At 46.7% G+C, this 27,058-nt stretch overlaps 2 protein-coding genes across 2 annotated transcripts in view; both read left to right on the top strand.

The window, feature by feature from the left end:
• The first annotated feature begins 759 nt into the window (after positions 1–759).
• Positions 760–6,276, top strand: Bcdin3d (BCDIN3 domain containing RNA methyltransferase). Its single transcript, XM_051189878.1, has 2 exons — positions 760–1,007; positions 4,427–6,276. Exons 1-2 carry the CDS (start codon positions 777–779, stop codon positions 5,018–5,020), a joined length of 825 nt encoding a protein of 274 aa, XP_051045835.1. The 5' UTR covers positions 760–776; the 3' UTR covers positions 5,021–6,276.
• Positions 6,277–18,217: 11,941 nt separating this feature from the next.
• Nckap5l (NCK associated protein 5 like) overlaps positions 18,218–27,058 on the top strand; it is a 35,816-nt gene continuing 26,975 nt past the window's right edge. Inside the window, exon 1 of the mRNA XM_051189877.1 lies at positions 18,218–18,359. The gene's annotated coding sequence lies outside the window, so the exon portion shown is untranslated. The remainder of the gene's footprint in view (positions 18,360–27,058) is intronic.

Below are 27,058 nucleotides of genomic sequence, written 5' to 3'. Positions count from 1 at the left end.
TCTGCTTTCCCAGCTCTGGGATTACAGGCATGTACTACCACACCTGGCTCATCATTATGTGGGTGTTGGGGATCCGAACTCAGGTCCACCTGCTTACACAGCGTTTACTGACTGAATCATCTCTACATCCCTCAGCCCACTTTTTGTCTAACTTCATCTCATCACATCTCTTTCAATTTAACTCCTTCCTCCGTTCCGTCCAAATAGATACTGTGTGGTCACTGATGTGCAAGCATATCTGCACCAAGGTTAATGTACGTATAGGAGATTCAAGGCTGAAAAATATCATTGTCACAAGTCCATTCTTTGGAATGCCGTCTACAGTTATTGTGTCTGCCTGTCCCTCAGGACAAAGCCACCAGGTCTTCTGGCACTACAAATGGCCTACAACTTCCGTTCAAGTTCCTTTGTCACAGTCTCATCGTGTGACGGGACACACACATTCCCCAACCTACCCTAGACAACTAATGTCTCTTTTGGATCTTGCTTTGTGCGTATGAAGCAAAAGTTGGTCTAACTTGACCCCAACACACTCCTTGTTTTGGTCAGTTGGCTCAAGTTGCAGCCTCAACTTGGGCAAGTCCATTAAGAAAGAGGGGATGAATGACCGCAGCCTCCGGTAGGATGGCGGCCTCCAGGAAGCCCAGGGTCTTTCTCCCTACCTAGGCTCGCCATCCTTCTGACCTCCTCCTAGGCGCAGGCGCGCTGTCACTGCGCTCTCCCTCACCAGCCTCGGGTTCCGAGCTTCCGGTTCCGCCGGGACCCAGGGACTGAGGATGATGGCGGCGACTGGGAAGTTGGCAGCAGACGAGGCCGTGGAGACTGAGAATCCGGGAGTTCTGAAACCCGGGGCCGCCCCGTTCGGAAATTTCCCTCATTATTCTCGTTTCCACCCTCCCGAGCAAAGGCTCCGCCTTCTACCCCCGGAGCTTCTTCGACAGCTTTTCCCTCCCGAGGGTCCCGAGAGGAGGCCGATCCTAGGGCTCGACGTGGGGTGTAACTCCGGGGTGAGTGACGAGGGAGGGATCGGAGCGCTGGGAGCCAAGCAGCTGTCGCCTCCACGTCCCCCGTGGTACTTCTGGGCTGGGAGTGGCATCAAAGCTTGCCCGAAGTGGGCTTTTGAAGTATAGCGTTGACAGACACGTGCACTAGGGCCCTTCCACCGAGTTAGGGATTTTGAGTAATCCACAAATTAATTCCAAATTCCCGCCGGAAGGCGGGGGAGGAGGACCGTCTAATCTGAACTTCCGGCATCTGCCTCCTCTCCTGCTTTGCTGGCCTCCTGGCTGGGGAACGAGGGGCCCACATCTGGGAACACTGGTTCTTAGAAGAGAAGAGTCAGGCGGGATGGCAGAATCATGTCTGGAACTTGGGCTCCAGATATACATTGCAGGCCAGACCTGGAGCCAGGTACATATTTACTTAAACTTGTGCTAACAGTACAGCAGTGAATAGCAGAGAGGATCAAGAAAGAAAATAGATCATTCTGCCAGAGGAGAGAGGCAGTAACCACCCTGCCCACCGCAAAGTGTTTTTTCAGGCATGTAGTGGTTATAGTCAAACCACATGCAAAATAAGGAAATGCCAATCTCAACTATTTGTAGCCATTGGGATTTGTATTATTTTATTTATTTATTTATTTATTTTAATTTTTTTTGTTTTGTTTTGTTTTTGGTTTTTTGAGATAGAATTTCTCTGTAGCTCTGGAACCTGTCCTGGAGCTCGCTGTGTTGACCAAGCTAGCCTCCAGAGATCCACCTGCCTCTGTTTCCTGAGTGCTGGGATTAAAGGTGTGTGCCACCACCACCCGGCCCCACTGCATTATCTAAATGGAGCAGACAGTTTTATTCCATGATTGCAAATGCTTCCAAAGTTAGGGCCGATACCCATCACTCCAGAGTGGGATCTAGAGGGATATAAAGATCTTTACTCTGATGATGGCAGAAGTCAGGTTGCCCTCATGTAATGCTAGCATTCAAAAGACATGGGTGGGCATTCCTGCAAGTTCGAGGCTAGCCTGGGCTTTATAAGATCTGGTTTCCAAAAACTACAAAGAGAGAGAGAGAGAGAGACGTTGGTAAGAAGATAGAGGGGCTCAGCTGAGTAGAGCTTTGGATATAAGCAGATTGGCTTTGTGTCCCCGTATCCCTTGCAAACTTCACTACAATGTGGGAAAACAAATAAAAAGATTTCCTGAAAGGTACCCGGAAACCACCAAAGATTTTAAAGTTGAAAGCAGTATATATAAAAACACAATAGAAAGGACACAGTTGCAATTGACTAATGCAGTTGTTCCCAAATAGGCATTTTTTTTTTTTTAACATAGGGACTCACTGCGTAGCCATACTGCCCTCCATATGTGTAGACCTCAAACATACAGGATCAGACAGGAGGGCGGAAAATTTAGCCGTGTGGTGTGGGTTCTCGTGCCCTCAAGTGTGATTTACAGCATTAGCATGACTTCACGGTCTATTAGAAATGCAAACTCAGCCTTTACCCTGAATCCACTAAGTCTGTGTCTGCATCTCCCTGGGTGACTTGTACACCATTAAAGGTGGAATGGAGGGGTGCTAGGGATACAGCTCAGCTCTTCAGAGGACCCATGGGTTCCAACACCCTTGTTGGACAGCTCACAGCCACCTGTAACCCCAGTTCCAGGGGATCAGATGATCCCTTCTGGCCTCTCTAGGCACCTGCACACATGTGGCCCGTGTAAGCACCAAGACACATGCATATATATAAAGTAATTTTTTAAAAAGAAAAGTCTGGTGTGGAAATAGGAACTTAATGTAGCCTAAGTCTTAACTATGTTATGGCCATGTAACTTTAGATAAGTAAATAACCTTGATCCATAATTTCTTAAATGCAGTTTTTTGTTAACTATTCTGTACCCTCATAAAAGTACATAAAACGTAAGTCTGTACTGTATGATTATAAGGGAACATGTTTATGACCATTGTCAGTGGGAAAAAAAAGCATTGCTACTACCCTAAAAGTTCTTTATATGCCGCTTCCTACACAGGTGCCACCTGGCCTATTATCGCCTTGCTTTGGATGATATCTTACTCCTTTTCTATCCTAAGTAATATAGCTTAGCTTTCACACTTTGGGATTTCTTTTATAAAGTAGAACTTGCATGTCCAGTATGGCAGTACATGCCTATGATACCAGTATCTGAGAGGCTGCAGCAGGAGATCACAGACAGTTAGAGACCAGCCTGGTCTGCATAGTGAGGCTTGTTTGAAAGAAAGGAAGGAAGGAAGAAAGAAAGAAAACTTGCCGTATATTTTCATTGTGACTTGATTTCATATTGAACTGAAAATTAGGTCAGTAATAGAATTGAAAATATTCTATTTTGGTGCATTAAGCCAAGTTCCTCAACTTTATACTGTTACTAATATTCCATCTCCCCCCCCCCCCTTTGGTTTTTAAAACGAGGCAGGATTTCTCTTTGTGTAGCCCTGGCTGTCCTAGAATCTTCCCTGTAGACCAGGCTGGCCTCTGCCTCCCAGGTGCTAGGATTAAAGGCGTGTGCTGCCACTGTGGAGTATACCATCTTGGTGGCTGGTATTCTCACTTGGACATCTAAGTGGTTTCCATGGTGCATCTTCTTCACTGCATGAAAAGCTGCATAGGCAAGAACAGAAAACACCATGGAAGAATCTATGTTCGAATTAGTTGCAGTGGTTCAGTAACTGATTAGGTGTAGAGGAGTGAAATGGTGCCTCGTTGAGAGTGGGAAGCCTGCTAAGATGGTAAGAATCGTGTTGGTACTCACAGCTAAAAGGATTGACGGTGACTGGAGATGGTGAATGCTCAGACAGTGGAAGTGAAGGCTGTAGAGCTGAAGGCTGAGAGACAGATTTTTACAAGTTGATGCTTGCTGTAGTCACCACCTTCCTGATAAGGAGTACCACTCACACTTCTGAATCCCTTTCCTGTGGATATGAGACACCCAGAAAAAGATCATGAGTTTGTCAATATATTGTTTAAGCTGGAAGACACTGCTGTGGCCCCTTTGCTGCCTTTACCATATCATTTGGGCTATTACTTCCAACTGCACAACTCAATCTGTTGCCAATGTCAGCAGGATACTAGGTAGCCAGGCATGGTGTATGCATGTAATCAATCCAGCACTCAGGGGCAGGAGGATCAGAAGTTCAAGGCCATCCTCAGCTATATGGTGAGTTTGAGGCCAGCATGAACCACTTAAAAGTGACTCAAAAATTAAAAATTGGATATAGGGTATAGGTGCATTACAACCTGCCTCCCCTGGAGGGCGCTAAGAGTCTGCCTATGAAAAACTGTAGCCTCTTTAGGTTACTAAGTTACAAGCCTTGTATCTGGTACAGTCATAGGTAAGTGGTGGTCTCAAAAGATGAGATTTCTTTCCCATTCGTGACAAGGTTCTTTTGGATTCCTCTAGGACCTGAGTGTGGCTCTGTACAAACATTTCCTTTCCCTGCATGATGGGGAGCCCTGCTCAGGTGCCTCCAGAGACCTGCGTCTCCTCTGCTGTGATATAGACCCAGTCCTTGTGGAGAGAGCTGAAAAAGAATGTCCCTTTCCCGATGCTTTGACCTTTATCACCCTGGACATCATGGATCAAAGGAACAGGAAGGTTCCCTTGAGTTCTTTCTTGAGCCAGTTTGGGTGCTCTGCTTTTGACATTGTCTTCTGCATGTCAGTAACCATGTGGATTCATCTGAACCATGGGGACCATGGTCTGTGGGAGTTCCTGGCCCATCTCTCCTCTGTCTGCCACTACCTCCTTGTGGAGCCACAGCCTTGGAAGTGCTACCGGGCTGCTGCAAGGCGGCTCCGAAAGCTGGGACTTCATAATTTTGATCACTTCCGCTCTCTCACCATCCGAGGCGATATGGCCAGCCAGATCGTGCGGATCCTGACACAGGACCATGCGATGGAATTAGTGTGCTGCTTTGGCAACACCAGTTGGGACCGAAGCCTTCTGCTCTTCAGAGCAAAGCACACCCTAGGGACTCACCCAGTCCCTGAATGACTGACAAAAGAGACAGAAAAGAATAGACAAGAATTTTGAAGACAGTAGGAGAATGAAGCAGAAGCAGGAAGACCAGCAAACATACATTGTGAAGCCTTCATACCGAGAGTCATGCTCAAGTATCCTGGAGCAATTGGGCGGGCAGCCTCCAGACCTGCCAGAAGCTTTTGGCAAAGTGTGTGAAGCAAGCAACTGAAAGAATTAGTGTCAGTGTCCCAGTTGTTTGGATAGCCTCTGAGGGGAATGAATTCATAGAGCAGTGAGCTAGGCAGTCTGGACGAGACTGTGGTCCTGGGAAATGAAACTGCATTTAGAAGTTGTTTTGCTTGCTGGCCATAGGGTCTTGTATGTGCTAGGCAAATGGTCCATCTCCAGCTTTCTAAAGGATTATTTACAAAGAATGAGACTGGATTAATTTTAGAGTGTGTCATCTCTCTTTTTCTAAAATGTATTTTATGTGCATCGGCACTTTGCATGTATGTCTGTGTGAGGGTGTCAGGTCTTGGGGTTACAGACAGTTGTGGGCTGCCATGTTGGGAATTGAATCCAGGTCCTCTGGAAGAGCAGTCAGTGCTCTTAACTGCTGAGCCATCTCTTGAGCCCCAGACTGTGTCTCTGTTATTTCTTTGAACTCCTTAAATCCAATCTGGTGTCTTCAGGCATTTTCTGGGCTTACTAGGCCTGCTCTAAAGCAGAGCCTTACAGTGAAATCTGTAATGAGAGGTCCCGGACTGGCTACCAGAAGTGGCGGTAAGGAAACATCTTATCTTCCTAGAGCAGGCCAAGCCCCGAGTGTAGTTATAGGTATTAGAAAGATGTGCTAGCTAGCATTTTAAAAAAATACTTAGAAGTACTTAGCTGGGCAGGCAGGGACAGGAAGATCAGGAGTTCAAAGCCAATTTTAGCTAATTTGAGGCCAGCCTGGGCTATAGGAGTTGCGGTCTTAAAAAAAAAAAAAAAAAAAAAAAAAACACAAACAAAACAACAACAAAACCCAAAGTTGTGACAACAGATGTTTATAGCTTGGGGTAAAGCTTAATTGTAGAATATTTACCAGATACCTGTACACCTTCTTAGCCCCCACAAAAATAAATATTTTTAATTGTGAGCCCTGAGGTAGGTGGTGATTTGTGTTTGGTTCTGTGATACAGCTCGGCAATCTCCTTCCGTTCCCTTCTCTGTCTTTATTTTCAGGACTAGGGATCAAACACAGGACCTTGCACACACTATCAAGACTCTGCCATTGACTCCATTGAAGCCTGGTTTTGTTTTGTTTTGATGTCTGTTTTGTTTATTGACACAAGGCATCTCTAGATGTAGTCTTGTCTGTCTTGGAGCTTGTTGTATTGATTAGGATTAGGCTAACCTTGAACTCACTGAGATTCTCCTGCCTCTGCCCCCTAAAAGCTAGGATTAAAGACTTGTGTTGTCATGCCCAGCCTTGTCTTTTATTGTAGAAAAATGTATGTGATAACATTTGTCATGCTGGTCATTTTAATTTATGTATTTAATGTGTATTTTGTTTGTGTATCTGTGCACCATGTGCATGCAGTGCCTACAGACACCAGAAGAGGGTGCAAGATCCCCAGGCACTGGTGTTAACAGATGGTGGGGGGGGGGGTGCAGCAACTCCTGAGTCCTCTGTGAAAGCAGCCAGTGCTGTTGACCGGAGAGCTACCTCTCCTGGCCATTTTTAAGTGGACAGTGAAGGTTCTGACACAAGTGAAAGAGATAACACTGGCAGCTTAGGATTCCATTTAGCCTTGTGCGTATTTCCTGAAGAAAGGCCTTCCATTCCTGTTCCTTTGACTTACCCACACTCCTAATGGCAGCTCCACCCCCAGGGCTCCAGGCTAATACTCTCCTGAAGGAGTTATTAGGCATCTCAAATTCAAAAGGTCCCCAAAGAAAACTAATCCTGTTCCAAACTAATCCCATTGTGGCGTTCATTTATTGTACGTGCTAGAGACTTCAGTTGCCTCCACCTGTATACTCCCCACACTGAAGTAGGTTCAGAGTCCCCCAAATTCTGCCAAGAGCATGTAAATCCCGTTCACTGCATCCTTGTAGCAATACCTGCCTTCTGATGCATGTCCTGTCTTCAGCCATAGTTTTACCTGCACATCTGAAATAGCGCTCCTTTTCCTGAGCCCAGATGAGCTGAAGGATGCAGAGAAAGTTTTTGGAATAAAATATTAAACAAAGGTAAGGTGCCATTACTTTGGGATGACATTCTGTCAACATGTTGCAGGTTACAGTTATGCTCCTTAGAACAAAGACTTTGAAGGAAAAATGCAGAAAATATGACTCTTGCTTGCTTTTCAGGAGAAGGAAGTGTTACAATGAGGAGCTTTGACTGAAGGCCACCAAACATTTTAAATGTTGGCAACAGCAGGAATGGAAGAACAGGGACAAAGCTGTGAGTGGTCACAGTTGGAGACTGTAGATCCTTTTTTTTTTTACCTTTTGGTGTTTCTCAGCTGGCAGTGGTGGCTCATGCCTTTAATCCCAGCACTTGGGAGACAGAGGCAGGTGAATCTCTGTGAGTTCGAGGCCAGCCTAGTCTACAGAGTGAGTTCCAGGACAGGCTGCAAAAACTACACAGAGAAAACCTGACTCAAAAATACTTTAAATAAAAAAAAAAAAAAAAAAAAAAAAAAGACAGGGTTTCTCCGTGCATCTCTGACCTGGAATTTGCCCTGTAGTCCAGGCTGGTATTGAACTTCCAGAGATTCACCTGCCTCTACCTCTGCCTCTGCTTCTGCCTCTGGAGTGCTAGAATCAAAGGTGTGCACTACCACCGCCCAGCTTCTCTGATACCTTTTTGTTTGTTTGTTTTGTTTTTGTTTTTTGAGACAGGGTTTCTCTGTGAAACAGTTCTGGATGTTCTGGAACTCACTGTAGACCAGGCTGACCTCAAACTCACTGAGATCCATCTGCCTCTGCCTCCCAAGTGCTGGGCTTAAAGGTGTGTGCCACCATGCCCAGCTGTCCCAAACAACTTGATGTCGGCAGAGAATGGCCTCGGTGACCAAGGATATGCAGGGGCTTCATCTTCAGAAACAGTAAGACTGCTTCAACCATGAAAGCCTGTAGGCGTGAGACTGACCTGCTCACTAGTGACATGCTACGGAATGAATAGTTGCTTGGTCAGTTAAGAGGAACTGCTGTACTTCATTACAACCTGCATGGCAGCTAGAAGAAAATGAAATGTGTAATTAGTGCTTATAAAGATGAGGCCTTGGAACCAAGCAAATAATGACTGCTTAATCGTGTATGAGAGCTGTAAAGACCATGTGTATACCTTTTCTGCTTAATCGTGTATGAGAGCTGTAAAGACCATGTGTATACCTTTTCTCTAAGACAAGATCTTCCTCATATCAAAGCAGCGAGACAAAGGCACCGACACCAAGAGCGTCTTTAGGCCTCAAGACAGACAGACAGAGGAAGAGGCTGGAGATAGCTGGGTATAGGGGCACTCCACCCATAATCTCTGCACTTGGGAGGCGGAGTTTGAGGACAGTGTGGACTATACAGAGGAGCTGCAGGCCAACCTACACTATATGTGACAAGATCTTGTATCCAAAAAAATTTTTTTAGGTATGTAATCAATTATCTCCAAAATGTTTTCATTTAGCAGGAGAGTGGGACCCAACCACCCCTTACACTGACACTTCCAGTTGCTGGTATTTAAAAACATGTGTAGTTCGTCTCAATTTGGGTCAGCCATATTTCAGATGCTCATGAGCAGCATGTGGCAAGTTAGGTTTCATGTTCAGGTCTGCTTGTCATGCTCTTAGCTGCTGTAGGATAGGCCCGAGAGTAGGTTAAAGAGCCCTGGGCTTCCCAAGGTTAAATCCAGACTGTTTGTTTTGTTTTATTTTTTGAGACAGGGTTTCTCTGTGTTAACAGCTCTGGCTGTCCTGGAACTCTCTTTGTAGACCAGGTTGGCCTCAAACTCTGAGATCCACCTGCCTCTGCCTTCTGAATGCTGGAGTTAAAGGCATATGCCACCACCTCCTGGCCTAAATTCAGCCTGTTTTACAAGTGGAAGTTGGTCAGAAGAAGCCAACAGTAGCTAGTGTGACTGTGGAGCTTCAGGGAAGGAGTCTGTCAGCCACAGTGGGGACAGGAGACTCTGGGAGGATGATGGGCAAGGAGCTGTCCCTGTGAGCCTGAAGAAAAGGACCTCATGGCCAGAGCAAGTACACAGGATGGGCTGGTGACAGGCAGTCATCAGAATAGAGCAGTTGTAAATTTTGGAATATTTTCCACACATAACAAAATACTCAGAAGCCACAGGCATTTGACTGAAAGGGGGAAAAATAAAGTTTCATGAGAACCAACTAAGAAAATTATTTTATATCTGACAAAGGACTAATCTCAGAAGTTTGTGAATCACAGAAAATGACATTCATGGAAAATGGCAGGCCAGGGATGGTGGCACACACCTCTAATCCCAGCACTGGGGAGGCAGAGGCAGTCAGATCTCTGAGTTCCAGACTAGCCTATTTTATGTATCAAGCTCCAGGACAGCTGGGACTACATAGAATTGTCTCAAAAAAGAAAGGCAGATAAGCATTTATTTTTAAATACTTGGGATGTTGTTTGTTTTGAGACAAGTTCTGGTGGCTGGCCTTGAACTAATGGCAACTGTCCTGCTTCAGTTTCCCAAATGCTGAAATTACAGTGTGAACTACCAGGCCCATTGAAAACTTGCTTAATCTTGTTAATTACATCCCAGTAAAAACAATAAAGAGTTCATGTCTTGGATTAGTACAATACTGATAGGCTTCCGGGTTTTGTTATTGTTGACTTAAGAGCACTGGCTGCTCTTCCAGAGGACCTGGGTTCAATTGCCAGCAACCACATGGCAGTTCACAACCTTCTGCAACTCTAGCACTGGGGATCTGAGGTGCTCTTCTGACCTCCGTGGGTACCAGGTATGTGTGTGGTGCACTTAAAAACAAAATGCTCCGTGTGCATAAAACCAAGAAAATACTGTTTTGTGTACTGTTAGTTGGAATGTAAGTTAGTATGGATGTTATAGAGGACAATTGTCAATATTTATCAATATGTATACTATACTTAGAAATTACATTGAAAAGAATATCCTGTGGGTATACTCACATAAGTATGCCAGGGTACATATGTAATGTTAAAACATTACAATTACCTGACACAAGTGAACAATGAGGAGCAAACTATGAGATAGCCAAAACTGCAATTGCAAAAGGGAAAAAAAAATATGTCTGGGAGGTAGCTCAGTAAACTACTTGCCATGCAAGCACAGGTTTGATCCTTAGAACCCACTAAAAAAGCTAGTGGTGATACACTTTTATAATCCTATTGCCAGGGAAGGAGAGACAAGCAGATCCCTGGTGCTCCTTGGCCTGCCAGCCTAGTTCACCTGGCCAGCTCTGCTTAGATAATGGGACCCTGTCTTACAAAACAAGGTGAGGGAGACGGTTCAGCTGTGCTGTGCAACCCCAACTACCAAGTTCGTTCACTAGGACCATATAAGAAAAGTCATATGTAGTCCCACAACTTAGGCAGCGAGATGGCATGGGAGCCAGAGACTCATGGGTCAGTGAGCCGGGAGCACACAGCAGACACAATTAAGAGCTGTCCTGTCTCAACAAAATGGAAGTCCAGAACCAGCCCCTTAAAGTTGTCCTCTGACTTAGATGTGCACTCTCGTGGCATAGTGTCTGCACACTCAGACACACACATACACTTTTAAAAATAAAAATGAGGTTGGGGAAATAGCTCAATGGTTAAAAGCACTGGCTGCTCTTCCAGAGGTCCTGAATTCAAGTCCCAGCACAAGAATGGAGGCTCACAACCATCTATACCCATAGTCCCATGGGTTCTGATGTCCTCTTCCGATGTGCAAGATGTACATGCAGACAAAAGCATCCATATACACAAAATACATTAAAAAAAAAAAAAAAAAAAAAGGCTGCAACAACTAGTGTCCCATGTATTTGGGAGGCAAAGGCTGGTAGATTTGAGTGAGTATGACAGCCCAGTCTACATAGAGTTCCAGGCCAACTAAGGCTACATAGTAAGAGCCTATTCAAAAATGTCAAGTTGGGTGGCTACTTAGGAATGATACTCAAGATTTCCTCTAGCCCACCAGGTGGAGGTGGTTTACACCTTTAGTCCCAGCACTTGGGAGGCAGAGGCAGGTGGATCTCCGTGAATTCAAGGCCATCCTAGTCTACAAAGAGTTCCAGGATAGGCTCCAAAGCTATACAGAGAAACTCTGTCTTGAAAAACCAGAAAGAAAAAAGAAAAGGGGAAAAAAAAAAAGATTTCCTCTAGCCTCCATATTCACAGATATGCACATACTCACATGTGTATACACACACACGTGCACACACACATTGAGGAGGATATTGAGAAGGAAAGGTCTCAAAGATAAGAATGGTATGAATGGTAAGATTCTGCTTTTGGATGGATGTGGTGTATTAATGTAATCTGACCACTCAGAAGACTAAGGAGGCCTTCAAGTTTGAGGATTATGGGACAGCCAGGCTACACAGCCAGGCCTATGGCAAAGAAGGAATGGAAGAGAAAAAATTCTGCCATTGTTTCTTTTAAAAGGAGTAGACAACACCCAAGAGGCAGGGCATTGAGTCCAAGGCCAGCCTGCTGGGCTACACAGCAAGATTCTATGTCAAAAAAAAAAAAAAAAAAAAAAAAAAAACCCAAAACCAAATTAGGACAGACAGGGTGGCTCAGCAGGTAAAAGTGCTTGGCACTAAGCCTGACAACCTGAGTCAGCCCCAGAACCAACAGGAGAGAATTAACTCTGGAAGTTGTCCCAATAGCCACATGGACACAATGGCATGTGCCCACCATGACAACAAATAAACTTAAGAAAAACTTGAAAAGAATATATACATTCAAGATAATTGAAACACCCATATGAACAGGCTTAGTCATAGCAAAGAAGCAAGGAAAGGATAAAATGGCTCATTGCTGGAGATGAGAAACATAACCAAAAATTGCAAACGTTTTTGATTTAGAGTATATGCGCTTATTTTTATTGTGTATGTGTATATGTGTGTGTTGGCATGTATGTGCACACAGGGCCAGAGGCTGATATTGGATGTCTTCTTCAATCACTTCCCCTTATTTTATTATTGCATATGTGTGTGAATGTAGTGTGTGTGTGAATGCAGTGTAGATGTGTGAATGCCATGTGAGTGAATGCAGTGTGTGTGTGTGTGAAGGCAGGGTGTGTGTGTGTGTGAAGGCAGGGTGTGTGTGTGTGTGTGTGACTGCAGTGTGTGTGTGTAAATACAGGGTGTATATGTGCCAAGTGTGTATGTGAATGCAGTGTGTGCATGTGTGTGAATGCAGTGTGAAATGTTGATGCATATATGCCATGTAGATGTCAAAGGACAACTCAGGAGTTGACCTCTCCTTCCACTGTAGTTCCTGGGATCAAACTCAGGTCATCAGGCCTGCATGACAGTGGCATGTACCTGCTAAGCCTTTTTGCTGGGTTTTTTAAGATAGGGTTTCACACTGAGCCTGGAGCTCACTAATAAGGTAGACTAGCTGACCAGCAAGCCCCAGGGAACCTCCTGTGCCTGTCCCTGCCTCTGCCTCCCCAGAACCAGCACAAGCTGTCTCACACAGCCAACTGTTTATGTGGGTGCTGGGGATCCAAACTTAGATCCTCGTGCTTATACTGACAGAGATCTCCACCAGCCCCTGTGTGCACTGTATGAGTCTTGTGGGGTATACACACATACATACTCTGTGTGGTGTGTGTGTGTGTGTAAGATGCTGATGGTGGCCAGAGATTGTCTTCTTTGATCACTCCATCTTATTTTTTGAAACAAACTTTGTCATTGGACCTGGAACATATTGGTTGACTAGGCTAGCTGGTCTCCGAGCTCCAGAGATCACACTCTACATTGTTGCACCACCACACCATGCTTGTGTATGTGGGTGCTAATGATCTTAACTGAAGTCATCATGTGTGCATGGCAGGCACTCCACTGACTGCACACACTTTTAAAAGATTAAATTTAAATACTTTGCTAAATTAAGCAATGCCTTCCTAAACTGACTAAAACAACTCTTGTGCCTCATTCTTATAGTCTGCCTAGTTTTTTTTGTTTGTTTGTTTTTTTTTTTTTTTTTTTTTTTTTTTTGTTCTCTAACAGCACAGTCAAGATGCTTGGAAGATTTAAACACTTCCTGTCTCCATTACATGTCTTTCTCAACCGTTCAAAATCTGGTTTTGCCAGTCTCCAGTGATGTGTGGCTAAAGTCAACAAGAATGTCTGTCCTGACCCAACTTTCAAAGTGCTGGAAAAGAGCTGGTCCCTGGTCACCTGGCTTGGACTCTGGTCGTGACATCCCTCTGGTTTTCTTTCTTCTCTGGAGACCCCTGTCTAATGCTAGCATTCTTTGGGGTTCTGTTACAGCACCCCTCCTCCTGCATGATTTCCTCCACCCTGTGGCTTCAGATGCCCCCAGTTTTAATCACTCATAGATTTCTTTAGTCCAAAGTCTCTCTTGAGCTTCAAAATTACTTATCCAAAAGCCAACATTATTGCTTCCCATCCTTATTTATTTATTTATTTATTTAATGTGTATGAAGGTGTTTTGCCTTCATATAGCTGTGCACTGCATGCCTGCCTGGTGCCTGCTGTGCCAGAAGAAGGTGTCAGATTTCCTGGAACTAGAGTTACAGACAGTTGTGAGCCTCCATGGGGGTGCTGCTGGGAAATCAAACCCAGGTCCTCTATAAGAGCAGCCAGTGCTCTTAACCTCCGAATCATCTGTCTGGCTCTACCCCCCCCCACACACACACAGGTATATATTCATTGTACATAATGCTGGGTATCATAAAACACATGTATTTTAACTGTACTCAACCTTCCATACCATCCTTACCCCATTCCTGCTAGTCTTCTTCCCCGGTCTCTCGTCTGCTTTGATGCCATTTATAGAAATGAGTTTTAGCATCCTAATCTTTTCAGATCATGGCACACATAGAAAATGATGGGATTCTCTGTTGGATGATGCAATACAGCACAGACAAGGTAGTCTCTGAGAACTTGTGTTGTCCTAAGGATTGGGGTTCATGTGCAGTATGTGTTGTAGCCTCTCCTGAGGAACAGCAGCAGTTGGGAAAGAAGTACTCATCCCTGGAGAGGCATCTCCATTCAGATGTCTTCTGGGCATTTCAGTGTCAACCTGACTGGAAGTAAGTATGTCATCTCCAGCACCTTTTCTTGTGGGAATTCTTTCTGCCAATAGACTCGGGGTACCAGCCTTAGGGCAGAGCTTCTTGTCTGCCTTATGCTGCACTGGCTGTCCTGAAACTCCATATGTAGACCAATCTGACCTTGGACTCCCAGAGATGCTGAGAGCTGGGATAAAGGTGTGCATCACCAGGCCTACTGCTCTGTTTTCTTTAAGTCATCTCATACCCATCACTTCTCTTACTCTTCTACCCCAGACCACATCACTTCTCGTTTTTTCTCCTCAGTTGTTGTAAATATCTTCTTTCTGGTCGCCCTGACATCAGTCTTACCTCTGTCCACATTGCGACCACAGTGCTCTTTCCAAAATACAAATCTGAAGGTTTGGTGGAGCACTTCTGACCCCAGCACTTGGGAGGCAGAAATAGGCAGATCTCTGAGTTCAAGGTCAGCCTGTTCTACAGAGGGGGTTTCAGGCCAGCCACGGCTATACAGTGAGACCTTTTCTCAATAAATAAATAAATAAATTTTAAAGAAGGAAAGAAAGAAAAACAAGGGCTGGAGAGATGGCTCAGAGGTTAAGAACACTGGCTGCTCTTCCAGAGGTCCTGAGTTTGATTCCCAGAAACTACATGGTGGCTCACAGCCATCTATGATGAGATCTGGTGCCCTCTTCTGGTGTGCAGACATACATGTAGGCAGAACAATATATATATATGTATGTATGTATGTATTATGTATGTACATATTCTTTTTAAAAATTTAAAAAAAGAAAAACAATACAAATCTGATTATGCATCCCTCCAACTCTACCCCAACCCTCACTTAAAACCATGCAAAGGCTCTACTTTGCTCTTCGGATTAAGTATAGTTTTCACAGTGCTTACTTTTCCAAAGCCATCCCTACTACTTAGGAAGTCATCCTTAATACCATGTGCACAGTGCCTAAGCATAGAATAAAGGCTCAACAAAAATTTGGAGAACTGAACCCAGGACCTCACACATACTAGGCAAGTACTCTGCCACTGAGCCTTTATTCACTTTTAGAGATGGGGGTCTCATTTAGTTGCTTAAACTGGCCTTTGAAATCACTCTGTAGCCCAGACAGGCCTTGAACCTGTGGTCTTCCCAAGTAGTTAGCAATACAGGCCTGGACCACTGGGTCCAACTCAAAACAGAAGTTCAAGGATGTGAGCAGACTCATCATATCTTGCAGGTAAGAGATTTCAAAGTATATTGGCAATGACTTACTCCAGTTGAAAAAATGAACTGAACACTAGCCAGCTACTTTCTTCCTCTTACTAAGCAATAGTAGTAACAGCTAGATTGTGTCCTGGAGTTGATCCAACTTGAAGATCAGGCAGGTAAGGATGTTCTGAGAAACCAATTAGCAACCTAACCACAATTAATGCTCAGAATTCTAAATCTGGGTTATCCTATCAACTAGTACAACAACAGTAAAGTGACTATGATGTTAGCCTCTGGAGACTGAAGATGCTCAACACTGAATGGCTGACCACACAGTACCACAGCAGAGAACATGGGAAGACAGCTCAGAGCTTATGAGTACTTGTTCTTGCAGAGGACCAGGGTTAAGTCTCAGCACTCACAGGATGATTCGAAATCATCCATAATTTACTTCTGGGGGATTTGATGTCCTCCCCTGACTTCTGTGGGCTCTAAGCACTCAATTGGTGCAGACACATATGCAGGCAAAACATCCATGCCAAAAAATAAATAACTCTAAAAAACAGTGAGAGTATTCGATCCAAATGTTGGTGTGAGTAGTGAGGGCGTGGCTCTCCGAGGTCATCATTACTATACACATAGTTATGCCACACCATCACACCGGTTTGTAAACAAAAGCCTGCAGTGCCAGACAGCTAAGAAGTTTAGCTTGTCTTATTACAAACAAGGAAAGGACATGATTAGTGATGTATAATAAGAATGGAGAATCAACTTTGGGACTTCTAAGTTTTAATCGATTGATTAATAAAACTGAATCAAAATGTAGTAAGCTTCATCAAAGAAAATAATCGTGGAATATTGCTACAGTTTGGCTTCTTGTTTCTAAGGATGAAGGTCTGTGAAGCATAAAGTCTGCCAAAATCCAGGAGCCAAAGTATCAAGTGGGTAAGGCCTGTTAGGTTAGGAGGGCAAGGACATGCAAATGGTCTGCCTGTGTTTATTAAATAAGGGTAAACATATTAATAAAAATAATCTAGATGTTTGCTTCCAAAACATAAGTTATTTGCAAACATTCAAAAAATAATGAGAAATGCCTGGCAGGCTTAAGATTTCCATCCCAAGGCACAGGAATATAACAGATACACCATTCCTATTGGACTTTAGAGCCCTTTGAAGGAAGAACTGTGTCTAATTTTTGTTATACTCCCAGTATTAGCCCATTAATCCATATTCAATAAATATTGGATGATTGGGCAAAGATTAATCAGTCCAAAGATGCCATAATCAAGCTTCAAGATATATGGTGAAAAAGGAATGGAAGGCCATGGATTTGGCTCCATGACACAGTACTTGTTTGACATGTGTACAGATCTGGGCATGGTGGCATGCCTGCAATCCTAACACCTAAAGACTGAGACAGGAGGATGGAGAGTTTGAAGTCAGCCTGAATTACAAGTGAGACCCTTGTTTGTTTTCTTTGTTTTTAAATCCAAACAACTCTTTTATCCACAGTTCATTCTGCTTTCCATACAAAACTTCTTACATTAACTTTCCCCACTTCCTATCCATTTGTTTGCTATCCCATGCAGGTAATTAGCTTTTACCACATTCTTGTCCTGCCTGGGTCTTACTGAAGTTTTCTGTCTTCAAAATCCCACTGCTAGTAAGATGCTTTCTTCAGAGAGGAATTCGTAAATTCAACCAGACCACCCTATGTCCCCTTAGACTAATTTCACTCTAAGACTCATCCTGCACACCTATGACAGAAGCAATTTTAATAAAATACACATTGTGTCCAACGTGTGATATAGTTGAGAACCTGCACCACTAGGCCAGTTAGTTCAGTGCAGGTTGTGAAAGTTATAAATGATCCATAGATGGGCAAATAAGTGTTCAAGGACCAAAATTGAGACAGAAGCTATAGGATCACGGCAAGCTCGAGGTCAGCCTGGCCTATACTGTGAGTTCTTAGCCAGGTTATATAGAGACCCAGTTTTAACAAAACCGTAACAACAAATAGACCAACGAGAATGGTACTTAGCTCTTAGGATGTAAGGGTCTGAGTGAGTTAATAGCTTGTTTCCTTTATGCCAGTGGTTTGAACTGCACTTTGTGGCTAAAATCCAAGGCAGTAGCCTTGTTCAGCACTAGAGATTTGCCTGCCTCTGCTTCCCGAGTGCGAGGATTAAAAGCGTGAGCAATCACGTCCGTGTCTGCCTTGCCTCTTAAACCTGCATTGCTTTCCACAAACGTTGCCTGTTCCTCGCCCAGTTTTCAGATATCTGGGGAGGCCCCGACTTAGAAAAAAGAGAGACGGAGCATCTAAGGCCAAGGAGACACTCAGGCCTCTTCCCATAGATTTACACCTCACACATAAGCAGGAAAGCAAATTACAAACACGCTCTCAACCACACACACACACGTGCACGCCCAGACCCACAGACGCAGACGCGCATGCCCGTGGGCTCACGGGAACCTACTTAGTTCTCTCTGTTCTAAATGCCCCCATCCCAATCCCACTCGGCCCGGCCTGGCATCCCCAATCCCGGGCACTGGGAAGAAGATTTTGCCAGCCAGCTCCGGCCTGGCGAAAAGGGTTTTCTCCGTCGAGGGGAGGGGAGAGGCCCTTCCCACTCGGGCTGGCGGGCGGGCAGGCGGAAGCAGCTCGCGCCGGCCGGGCAGACTTAGCTCTCGTCCTGGGAACATCTGGCCAGAGCTGGGCGGGGCGCGCGCCCAGAGCGAGCGTGGATTGGCTGCCCGGGAGGAGGGAGGCAGGGTCTGGACGAGGGGCGGGGCCCGTTGGCCCCTTTAAAGCCTTGACATCAAGAGGCGGCTCCGGTACCCCCCTTTTTCTGCCCCCCCAAGATGCGGCCATGGGCCCGGCGGACCAGGCCTGCCGAGCTCTGCACCTGATCTCGGTGAGTTCAGGCCCCGATTGGCATTTAACGGGCTGTGAGGTGGGGGGCCGTACGCCCTGGGCGGGGGCCGAGGAGTGGAGTGAAAGGCTCTCGTGGCAGCCTCAGGGCTTGAAGGGGCAGCGAGGCTTCTGGCCCGCACCTCGTCGCCTGCCAGTCCCTCCCGCCGCACTCTCCCAGGAGGGGTCCTGTTGTGACTTTGTCCACCCCACCCCCTCTCGCCCCTAGCGCCATCCTCGCGCACACTCGGTGGCCCCGGAAGGGAAACTTTCGGGAGTGGGGGATGTTCCGGTGGCGGGTCTCCCTCCCTCTTTGGAAGTACTGACCTTGCCCCCACTGCGCATCCCACCCTACCCTTATCCCACGGTCCCGGTACTGTGTTAGCGGTGCTTGGTTGCCGACGTGGGGGGGGGGCTCTCTCCAGGGCGCAGGCGCAGACTGGAGCCTGGGGCACCCCTTCGTACTCCTTCCAGTCCCCGTGGCCCGGGGCTGTAGGGCGTGGGGGAGGCGGGGAAAGGCGGAGTGGCCGGGTCTTGGGAACAACCCTACTGAGGCTCTGAGGGGCTTTGGGAAGGAGGGAACCCGACAAGCTGCATGCTGAATAGAGGAGGCTGAGGGGAGAGAAGGACTGGGCTGGAGTAGGGACAGAGCAGCCCCGACAGAAAAGGCTTTCTGGGTTTGGGCTGGGGTGCTAAAAGAGAATGCAGAGAATGTATCTGTGCCTGATATTGCCTTGGTTTAACAGGCCCAGGAAAGCGGCTGTTGGGACCCCCAACTCTATCTTCACATCCTGGGCAGAAAGGCTCTCTTGTCTCTCATAGCCTTGGCGCTATCCCAAGGGCACAGAAGGCCTTCACCTCCCCATAGGTCTGGCTTTCCAGAAGACTCAGCCAAACCCACCCAGCCTGCCCAGCAGCTGCTTTTTAAAGGCTTGCTTCCCCGGAGCCAGAGGTCTTAGGCTTGAGGGCTTCCTTAGCTTTAAAGGCAATCTGTTATTCCCCTCTCCACGAACTCTGTCTTCCCTTCTCCAGCGGGCCCTCCTGCTTAAACACAATTGTCAGTCAGAGGAAGTGGTTGGAGACAGAGGCCTGGGACCAGAACTGGTTTGAGGAACCATGGAGAAAGAATCTGTCTAACTATTGTGTGGCCGGTCTTTTGAGGGGAAGTGAACATTGCACAATTGCTTTGTTGTAGACCCTCTTCTATCTTCCAGAAACCCCCTCCAATCTGGCCTGAAAGCCTGGCTGTCAGATTTTTGGACCCCAACTCCAGTGTGAGATGAGTAGGGTTTCTTGCTCCAGAGAAACCAGGAGTATTTTTGTTTAGGGAGGCATTCCCACAGAGATCATTCGGTTTTGCTTCCAGCGCCTGTACTCCAAGCCTAAGGTGTCTTTGGCTTTATAGTGTCTTCCAGCTCCAGCCTTTGAGAGAGTAAAAGCTTAAACAGGGAGGTTGCTGTCTCAGCCTGCAGAGGAGGAGGCAGGGAAGGTTTGTGTGTGGGCCCTGAGTACAGGCAGGCCTGTACTCCAGTCTGCTCTGACCTTGAGCAAGATAGTTTGCTTCTACAGGGCTCAATCTTCATCTTCAAAACTCAGCAGTAAAACCAGCAAGATGTGAAAATCCCTCCCACTGGTGGGTAACTGGAGAGGGGAGAAAGTCCTCCAGAAGGGTGACTCCATTAAGAGAGCTAAAATGCTGGGCTGCCGTTTGTCAGGGTTAGACTTTTGGACTGAGAGAATGACTCTTCTGCCTGTGAATAGTCCTCTTCTGCTCACCCTGGTGCCTTGGGATATGAACTCCTGCTGGCTCAGGTCTGGCCCACCCATCAAGGTGAGACATCATGACTGGGCCAGTCTTTTGAGTTGGATCTTTGGGGAGGGGTTGAGAGAAGAGGAGGAAGCAGCCAAGGGCCAGCAGGGTAGGCAGATTCCCAGGAGACAGTTTGCTTCTCAGCTGTTGGGACTTGTTTTAGGATGTGAGCCAGAGAGCCTGGCACATTCATCCACCCTCTTGTGGGAAGAGGGCAAGGAGGGCCCCACTGCTGTTGCCCATCCTACCTGCTAGCTCTACACACTGTACCTCTGTGTTCACCCCAGCTCCCAGGCAGCAAGGAGAGGCGCCACAGCCCTCTTACCCAGCCCCCTTGCCTCTTTGAGGTAGGGCCCTTTCAGGACTCTGTACTCCAGGTTAGGACTTGCTTTCCAGCCCAAGAGCCAGAAGGCTTCATGTTTATTTTCATCCTAAGTCTCCCAGGTGAAGGGGAATATTGTCTGAGACTGTGGTGGTTAAAGTGGCCCTGGATGTGAGGCACATTCTCCTGCATTGTCTTTTTCCTGTCCTGGACCTGGGGAGCCCTTTAGCCTCAGCCCCACTACCCCATGAGTAAGCCTCTGCAGAAGGCTTGTAGGTTAAACCCCAAGAAACCTCCCTCACCGTTGTGAAGCCCTCATAATGGATAATGGAAACTCCCAGGGAGGTCAGTTTCCCAGAAAGCAGTCACTGGTGGAGTTCCTATCAGAGTGAAGGATGCAGTTGTTGCTAGGCAGAAGCTGCAATCCTGTCTTGAGGAATGGCTTTGAGGCTGCCAGCCCCAGGCCCTATGAAGGAGAAAGGACAGCCTGGATGAGGGGTGAAGGGCCCTGGTGTGCAGACCCGAGTCACCAGAGCTCTGTCTCCCAGAAGGTGCGTGCCCCTTTTCACTCCTGCTCCCTTCAGCCCCTCCCCCAAGCCCTGATGCCACCACTGTCTGCCTTGACAACCCTCGCCCGAACCTGGCAGCCCCTCCAGCCTGTCTGGCTGCACTAATAGAGTGATTGGATTTTCTATACTTGAAGTTTGGGGTTTTTGATTGAACATGCAAATTTATGTAAATCAATCTGAGATCTGCTACCACATCAAAACAATGTAGAGCCTCCACAAGCTGGAAGGAATCTGAGAGAAAAATCTAGTCCAAGGCCCACCTTCAAGTTAAAAATGGCGAAACTGAGCTGAGTATGGTGGCCTTTGCCCTTTAATCCCAGCCCTCAGGAGGCAGATGCAAGCAGATCTCTGAGTTCAAGGCCAGCCTGGTGTACAGAGTGGGTTTCAGGACAGCCAGGGCTGCATAGTGAGACACTGTCTCAACATTCCTACCCCAAACAGGGAAACTGACAGAGAGGAATTGATTCATGTGGTGGGATTCAAGCCTCCAGTCTCTGGTTTTACATGGTTTTCTGCCTTAGTGTCTCATTGGCTGTGCTTAAATAAAAGAAATCCAGTTCTTGAACCTAGATAGCTATTTAGAGTGTTAGCCTAGAGTTCCCTGAGTGCTTTGGTCAGCTTTCTGACTGGCTGAAGAAAAGTTGGAGCACCAGAAGACAAGATCATTGTGGTTTCCTGCCCTGGCTTTTCCGGTTCCCTGGGAGCTGAGGTTTCTGTTTCCAGCATTGGCATAGTGCTAGGCACACGCAATAGCCTGTAAGTATATCTGCAGAATCTTGTTATCTGCAATCCTAATTTGAGTTTTCGCTGCTTCCCTCCTTGGGTACAAGTGGAAAAGGTCCACTGTGGGTTTCCACCTGCCCCCTTGAATGTCAGGCCAGCAGGGCGTCCTCTACAATGTCCTACAGCAGTACGAAATAGGCTTTGCTGTGGGAAGGATCTCATTATTTGAAGATCATTGCCAAAGGTAGATAGGTGCTACAATGATAAAGTTGGCTCCAAGAAACAGTTTTTCAGTGACATATATTTTCCCTGTGCAGAGGGTTGAATCCAGGACCTTACAAATGCCAGGTCCTGAACTGTAGTTCCTAGTCTTGACTTGCTCTTGCTTAGGTCCCCAGCTGCCAGTTGCCCCACTCCTTGTGACGTGCAACTGTGGAGTGTCCAGCCCTCTCTTCCCCTGTGGTCCCTTTGTCTAGGGATGCCTCAGGCAGCCATTGGCCTGCTTCCCTGTACTGCAGGACAGTGGAACAGGGACTCCAAGACAAAGGCCCTAATTCCCTGCCAGGGCTGCCCACCGGGTCCTGCTGTAGCTTGGTGAGAACACTTGGGATGCATATCTGTGGTCTGTCTGCACCTTCTTCCCCACCCACATCTGGAGAAAATGCACACTCCCCTTGAACATTTTCCCAAAACTGCAGGGGTGGAGCCGATGCTCTCAGTTCCCATCTTAAGCACCGGGGGTCTTAGCTCCACTGGAACAAGATCTTTCTCCCTGAGCCTCAGTTTCCCAGCCAGGGTTCATGAATTAATAACACATCATCACTGGGGTGTGGCACCTGCTCCATAATTACCGTTTTTCTCAGCTCGGGAAGTTATGAAGATGAAAGAGGTTTGAGGGGGGCAGGCTGTTATTAAGGTGAATTATCATTGCTGTTATTACTGATTTCTGAAAACCCAGTATGTGCTTAGAAGAACCCAGTTAGGTACAGCATCCTGAACCTTGTGCTGGTCCTTGAGCTCTGGGAGCTCAGCACTCAACTGAGCTTTTTCTTAAAAAAAGAAAAATTACCAGGCCAGGCTGTAACCCAGTAGTAAAGAGCTTGAAAAGCCCTAGGTTCCGAGTACTGTTTTTGTTTGCAGTTTGTTTATTTTAAACAGGTCTTTTAAAAGAAGGGTTGATCCATGCTGGTGTTGATATTGTCACCTGCAGCGCCTGAACAATAGGTGCTACTGGTCTGCATTTCTCTCCCATCTCAGCCTAAATTTGATTCTGACCCCCGAGGGGGAAGCTGTGAAGGACCCTGGAATTCTTGGGGTGTGGTCCTAGGAGCTAAGTTTCCAAAGGCTGATTCACTTTATACAACTGGGTTGATTTAGGAACTGTAATTGGTCCTTTTGTAACATCCCCCTAGAAATTGCCCACAGCAGCTCTGGCATTTCCAGAAGTCATTTGCCTATCTTTTGGTCTTTCAAGACAGGGTTTCTCTGTAGCTTTGGAGCCTGTCCTGGAATAGACCAGCCTGTGTCAAGCTCACAAAGATCTGCCTGCCTCTGCCTCCTGAGTGCTGGGATTAAATGTGTGTGACACCATTGCTCATCGTCATTCATCGTTTGCCTACTTATTCCCACCTGACTCAGAAGCCTTCCCTGGACCAACCTTCTACCTCTTGGCCCCCAAGCTGTATGTAAACATCTGATATGCAAACCCTGTGAAGGGTTTGTTTGGCCCCTCCCCACAGGTGAGAACTGCTACTCCAGATGGCACACAGCTTTTACCTGGCAGTAGCTCTCAGCAGCTTCTGAGTAGGGATACTGTGCCCACACCACAGACTGGGCACACAGAAGCCTCCTCTTACCCCGGAGAAGGAAGGGAATGAAGACATTGGTACCCATGGTCAGAGTCCACACACACACACACACACACACACACACACACACACCTACCTGGCCAGGGTGTCTCACACACACACACACACACACACACACCCCTACCTGGCCAGGGTGTCTCACCTCCTCCTAGGATGTTCTCTCTGCTTATTCGTGCAAGATTGTAGATGGACACAGCTGGGGGAAGCTTTAGAATGAACTTGGTTAGCCCATAGGGATGGTACAGGCCTGTAATGCTGGCAAGACTCTCACAAGGGCACTTGGACAAGTGGTTTGTTTTTTAATTGTTGTTTTGTTTTTTAAACAACTGCTTACTCTGTAGCTCAGACTGGCCTCTTGGAACTCACCACATTACCTAGACTGATTTCAAGTTTGTACTTATTCTTCAGCCTCCCAAGCAGTGGAGTACAAGTGTGAGCCACTCTCCACTTGTATATGTTTTATTTTTGGAGTGCTGGTGATGGATCCAGGGCTTTAAGGACATATCACAAGCAAAGGTTGTACTTCCAATGACTCCTTGAGACAGGGTCCCTCTTTGCAGCCCTGGCTGTCCTGTAACTCTCTGTAGGCAATGCTGGCCTTGAATTCAAGAAATCTGTCTGCCTCTGCCTCCCAAATGCTGAGATTAAAAGGGTGTGTCCAACCCCAGATAAATTGTAACATCTCAAAAGTTATTTTGGCCAGGCATGGTGGCACATGCCTCTAATCCCAGTGCTCCATGAGATTGAGGCCAGCTATATAGTAAAACCCTCTCTCCAAAAAAAGAAAAATTATTTTGGAGCTGGTGTTAGGTAGACCTGTGCTGGGGTCATAGCATGAGAGGTATATGCTACACTGGGAGCTTAGAATTTTGTTTTGTTGGTTTTGTTTGTTGTTGGTTGGTTGTTGTTTTTTTGTTTTTGTTTTTGTTTTTGGAGGGTGGTTTTGGTTTGGTTTTGGTTTTTTGAGACCTGGTTTCTCTTTGAAGCCCTGGCTGTCCTAGAACTTGCTCTGTAGACCAGAATGGCCTTATACTCACGGAGGTTCACCTTTCTCTGCCCCCCAAGTGCTGGGATTAGAGATGTGTGCCACCACAGCATGTGTGGCCTAGAGTTTTATTTTTCACTTGTTTTTTTTCCCACAAAGTTGAAAAATCAAAATAGTTTTTAAAAAGGCCTGCAGTGAGAACTCATGCTCTCATCTTCAGTCCCCTTCTCATAGATAAACTCTTCCTGGTTTCTCACTTAGGCATTCAGTTGTTTTGCTTCTGCTGAGGATCAAACCCTCTTCCACCGAGCTACCGCGCTCACTTTTTCCTTTTGAGGAAAGACCTCATTGTGTAGCCAGCCTAGCCTGATCTGGCAATAGAACCCTCCTGCCTTAGCTTATAGGCGTGTATCACCATGCTTGCAGAGTTTCTTTATACAGAAGCAATCACGCACACGTGTGTGCTCTCTCTCCCTCTGTCCTGCACTGGCAACTCCTGAGTGCTGGAGGGATTTCCCATGTGTCTGGCTGCAGGCTGCCATAGCAGTCACATGAGCTTCAGATGTTACGAGCAACAGACATTTCTTCCTGACAGCTTAGAGGCTGAGGAGTACAAGATCAAGCTTGTGACAAATATTCAGTGTCTAGCAAAGGACAGATTTCAGGTTCAACAACAAAGCCTTCTCGCTGTCATCGTATTCTCCTGTGTTAGAAAGTGTCTAGAGTTTTCCCTGGGAGTTAAACAGATGAAAGAGGCCTGAGGAGCCAGGCTGTAATTAAGGCCTCTTTGTTTTGTTTCTTGGGCCTCTGTGTTTTGTTTCTGTTCTTGTTCAAAATAGATCTCACTGTATTCCAGGCTGACCTTGAACCTGAACTTCAGTAATCTTTTCTCAGCCCCCTGAGTATTGAGATTACAGACATGAGCCACCACTGCCAGTTCATGGCCTCTTTTGTAAAGGCACTAATTTCATCTAAAGGTCACCACCCCTAACCTCATCACCTCTCAGTGACCCCGACTCTTTGTAGTCTCACCCTGAAACTCTAAGGACTTCACAGGGAGTGGTTTACAGAAACTCCAGCAGTAGCACCTACCTCAGGTTCCCCCACTTGATTGCAAATCACTGTCAGAATTCATTGGCCAAATCAAGCTTGTGACCAATCAAGCTGATCTACATTCAGATGCCAGGATTGGTGTCCAAGCAGCTGCTGAGGAATTTTTAAGCAGTGCAAGGCCATTCATGAAGCCAGCAGATAGATATTTTAGAGCTTCCTATCAAGAAAGTCCACATTAACAAGCACTGGACAGTTGTAAAATGCAGCTGTGATAAGGGCTGCAAAGAAAGACCACGTGCAATCCTGATGTGATTGTCACAGACTGTATACATGTATTGAATTAGGATACTGTACCCGTAAATCATTACAAATCTATGTCAACGTCAAAGAAAAGGTATGGACTGGAAGAGTAAGCACTTGCCGCAGCTCCTGCCCCAGCCTTGTGTGCACTCATGTGAGCGGAGGCGCGTGCCGAGCTGTGTGGCTGGGTACTGCTGGAAGCAGGCGTCTGGCCAAGGCTGCAGACATGCACCGTGTGAGCTAGAGTGCTGGCTCTCACAGCCTGGCTCAGTGGTTCTGTTCTCCCCACTTCCCAAGTGTGGGGACGTCCTAGGCTCTTGACTTCCTTTGTGTCCAAGGTAGAGACTCCCTCTCCTCTGCCAGATGGTGCTAATAGTGCCTCCTTCCTTTCTCCCCCACCCTGGGCTGTGCCTTCTGTTTCCCCAACCCTGGGCCCACAGCTCTGTGAAAGCTGAAGGGAAGTTTGGGGGTGTTTGCTCCTCACTTCCTCTGTAGACAGCACCTCACTTCCTGAGCCCCCTCCCCAGAAGGCAGCAAACACTCTTGGCTCTGTAGTCCCCCTTCCTCTCCTCCCCCACTGCTTTCCTGGAAAGCCCTCAGGCCTTGAGAAAAGCAACTTCAAAGCAGGCGGCTAGTTCCCAAAGGCACTGTGAGTGGCACAAACCACACCATCATCCTTCGTGGCCCAGAGGTTCTGCCCAACTACAACCCCTTCCATGATACCATCCTTCTTTACCCAGCTGGCAGATGTCAAAGTGAACTCAGTCCCATTTTACAGAGAATAAAATTGAGGCCCAGAGGTGTTCATGGCCTTTCTCAGTCTCTTCTTGGGTCAGGCCCTAGCCAGAACCAGAATCCAGAAGTCACACTTGCATTTGTAAACAGATGGGAAAGAGCAAAGGTGGGTCCTGTCAGTGACGTGGACCTAGAGTCCCCTCCAGGTCCGAGCTGCCAGCTTGACCCACTGGAGCTACCTAAGTGCACAAGGCTGGCCAGAGCCTGTTCCCATTACAAAGAAACCTACATACGGAGCTTGCAGGAGTGGGAACTGAGGTCAAGCGTGGAGAGCTGGA

The sequence above is a fragment of the Phodopus roborovskii genome, unplaced genomic scaffold, assembly GCF_943737965.1.
Source record: "Phodopus roborovskii unplaced genomic scaffold, PHOROB, whole genome shotgun sequence".
In the NCBI taxonomy this organism is placed as follows: Eukaryota; Metazoa; Chordata; class Mammalia; order Rodentia; family Cricetidae; genus Phodopus; species Phodopus roborovskii.
The sequence above is the reverse complement of the archived record's forward strand: the minus strand, read 5'-3'. Positions and strand labels throughout refer to the sequence as shown.

Excerpts from the sequence above, each read along its gene's own strand:
- Bcdin3d (XM_051189878.1), top strand. The coding sequence starts at position 777 with ATGATGGCGGCGACTGGGAAGTTGGCAGCAGACGAGGCCGTGGAGACT. Across the intron at positions 1,008-4,426 it reads ACGTGGGGTGTAACTCCGGG|GACCTGAGTGTGGCTCTGTA; the intron begins GTGAGTGACGAG and ends GGATTCCTCTAG.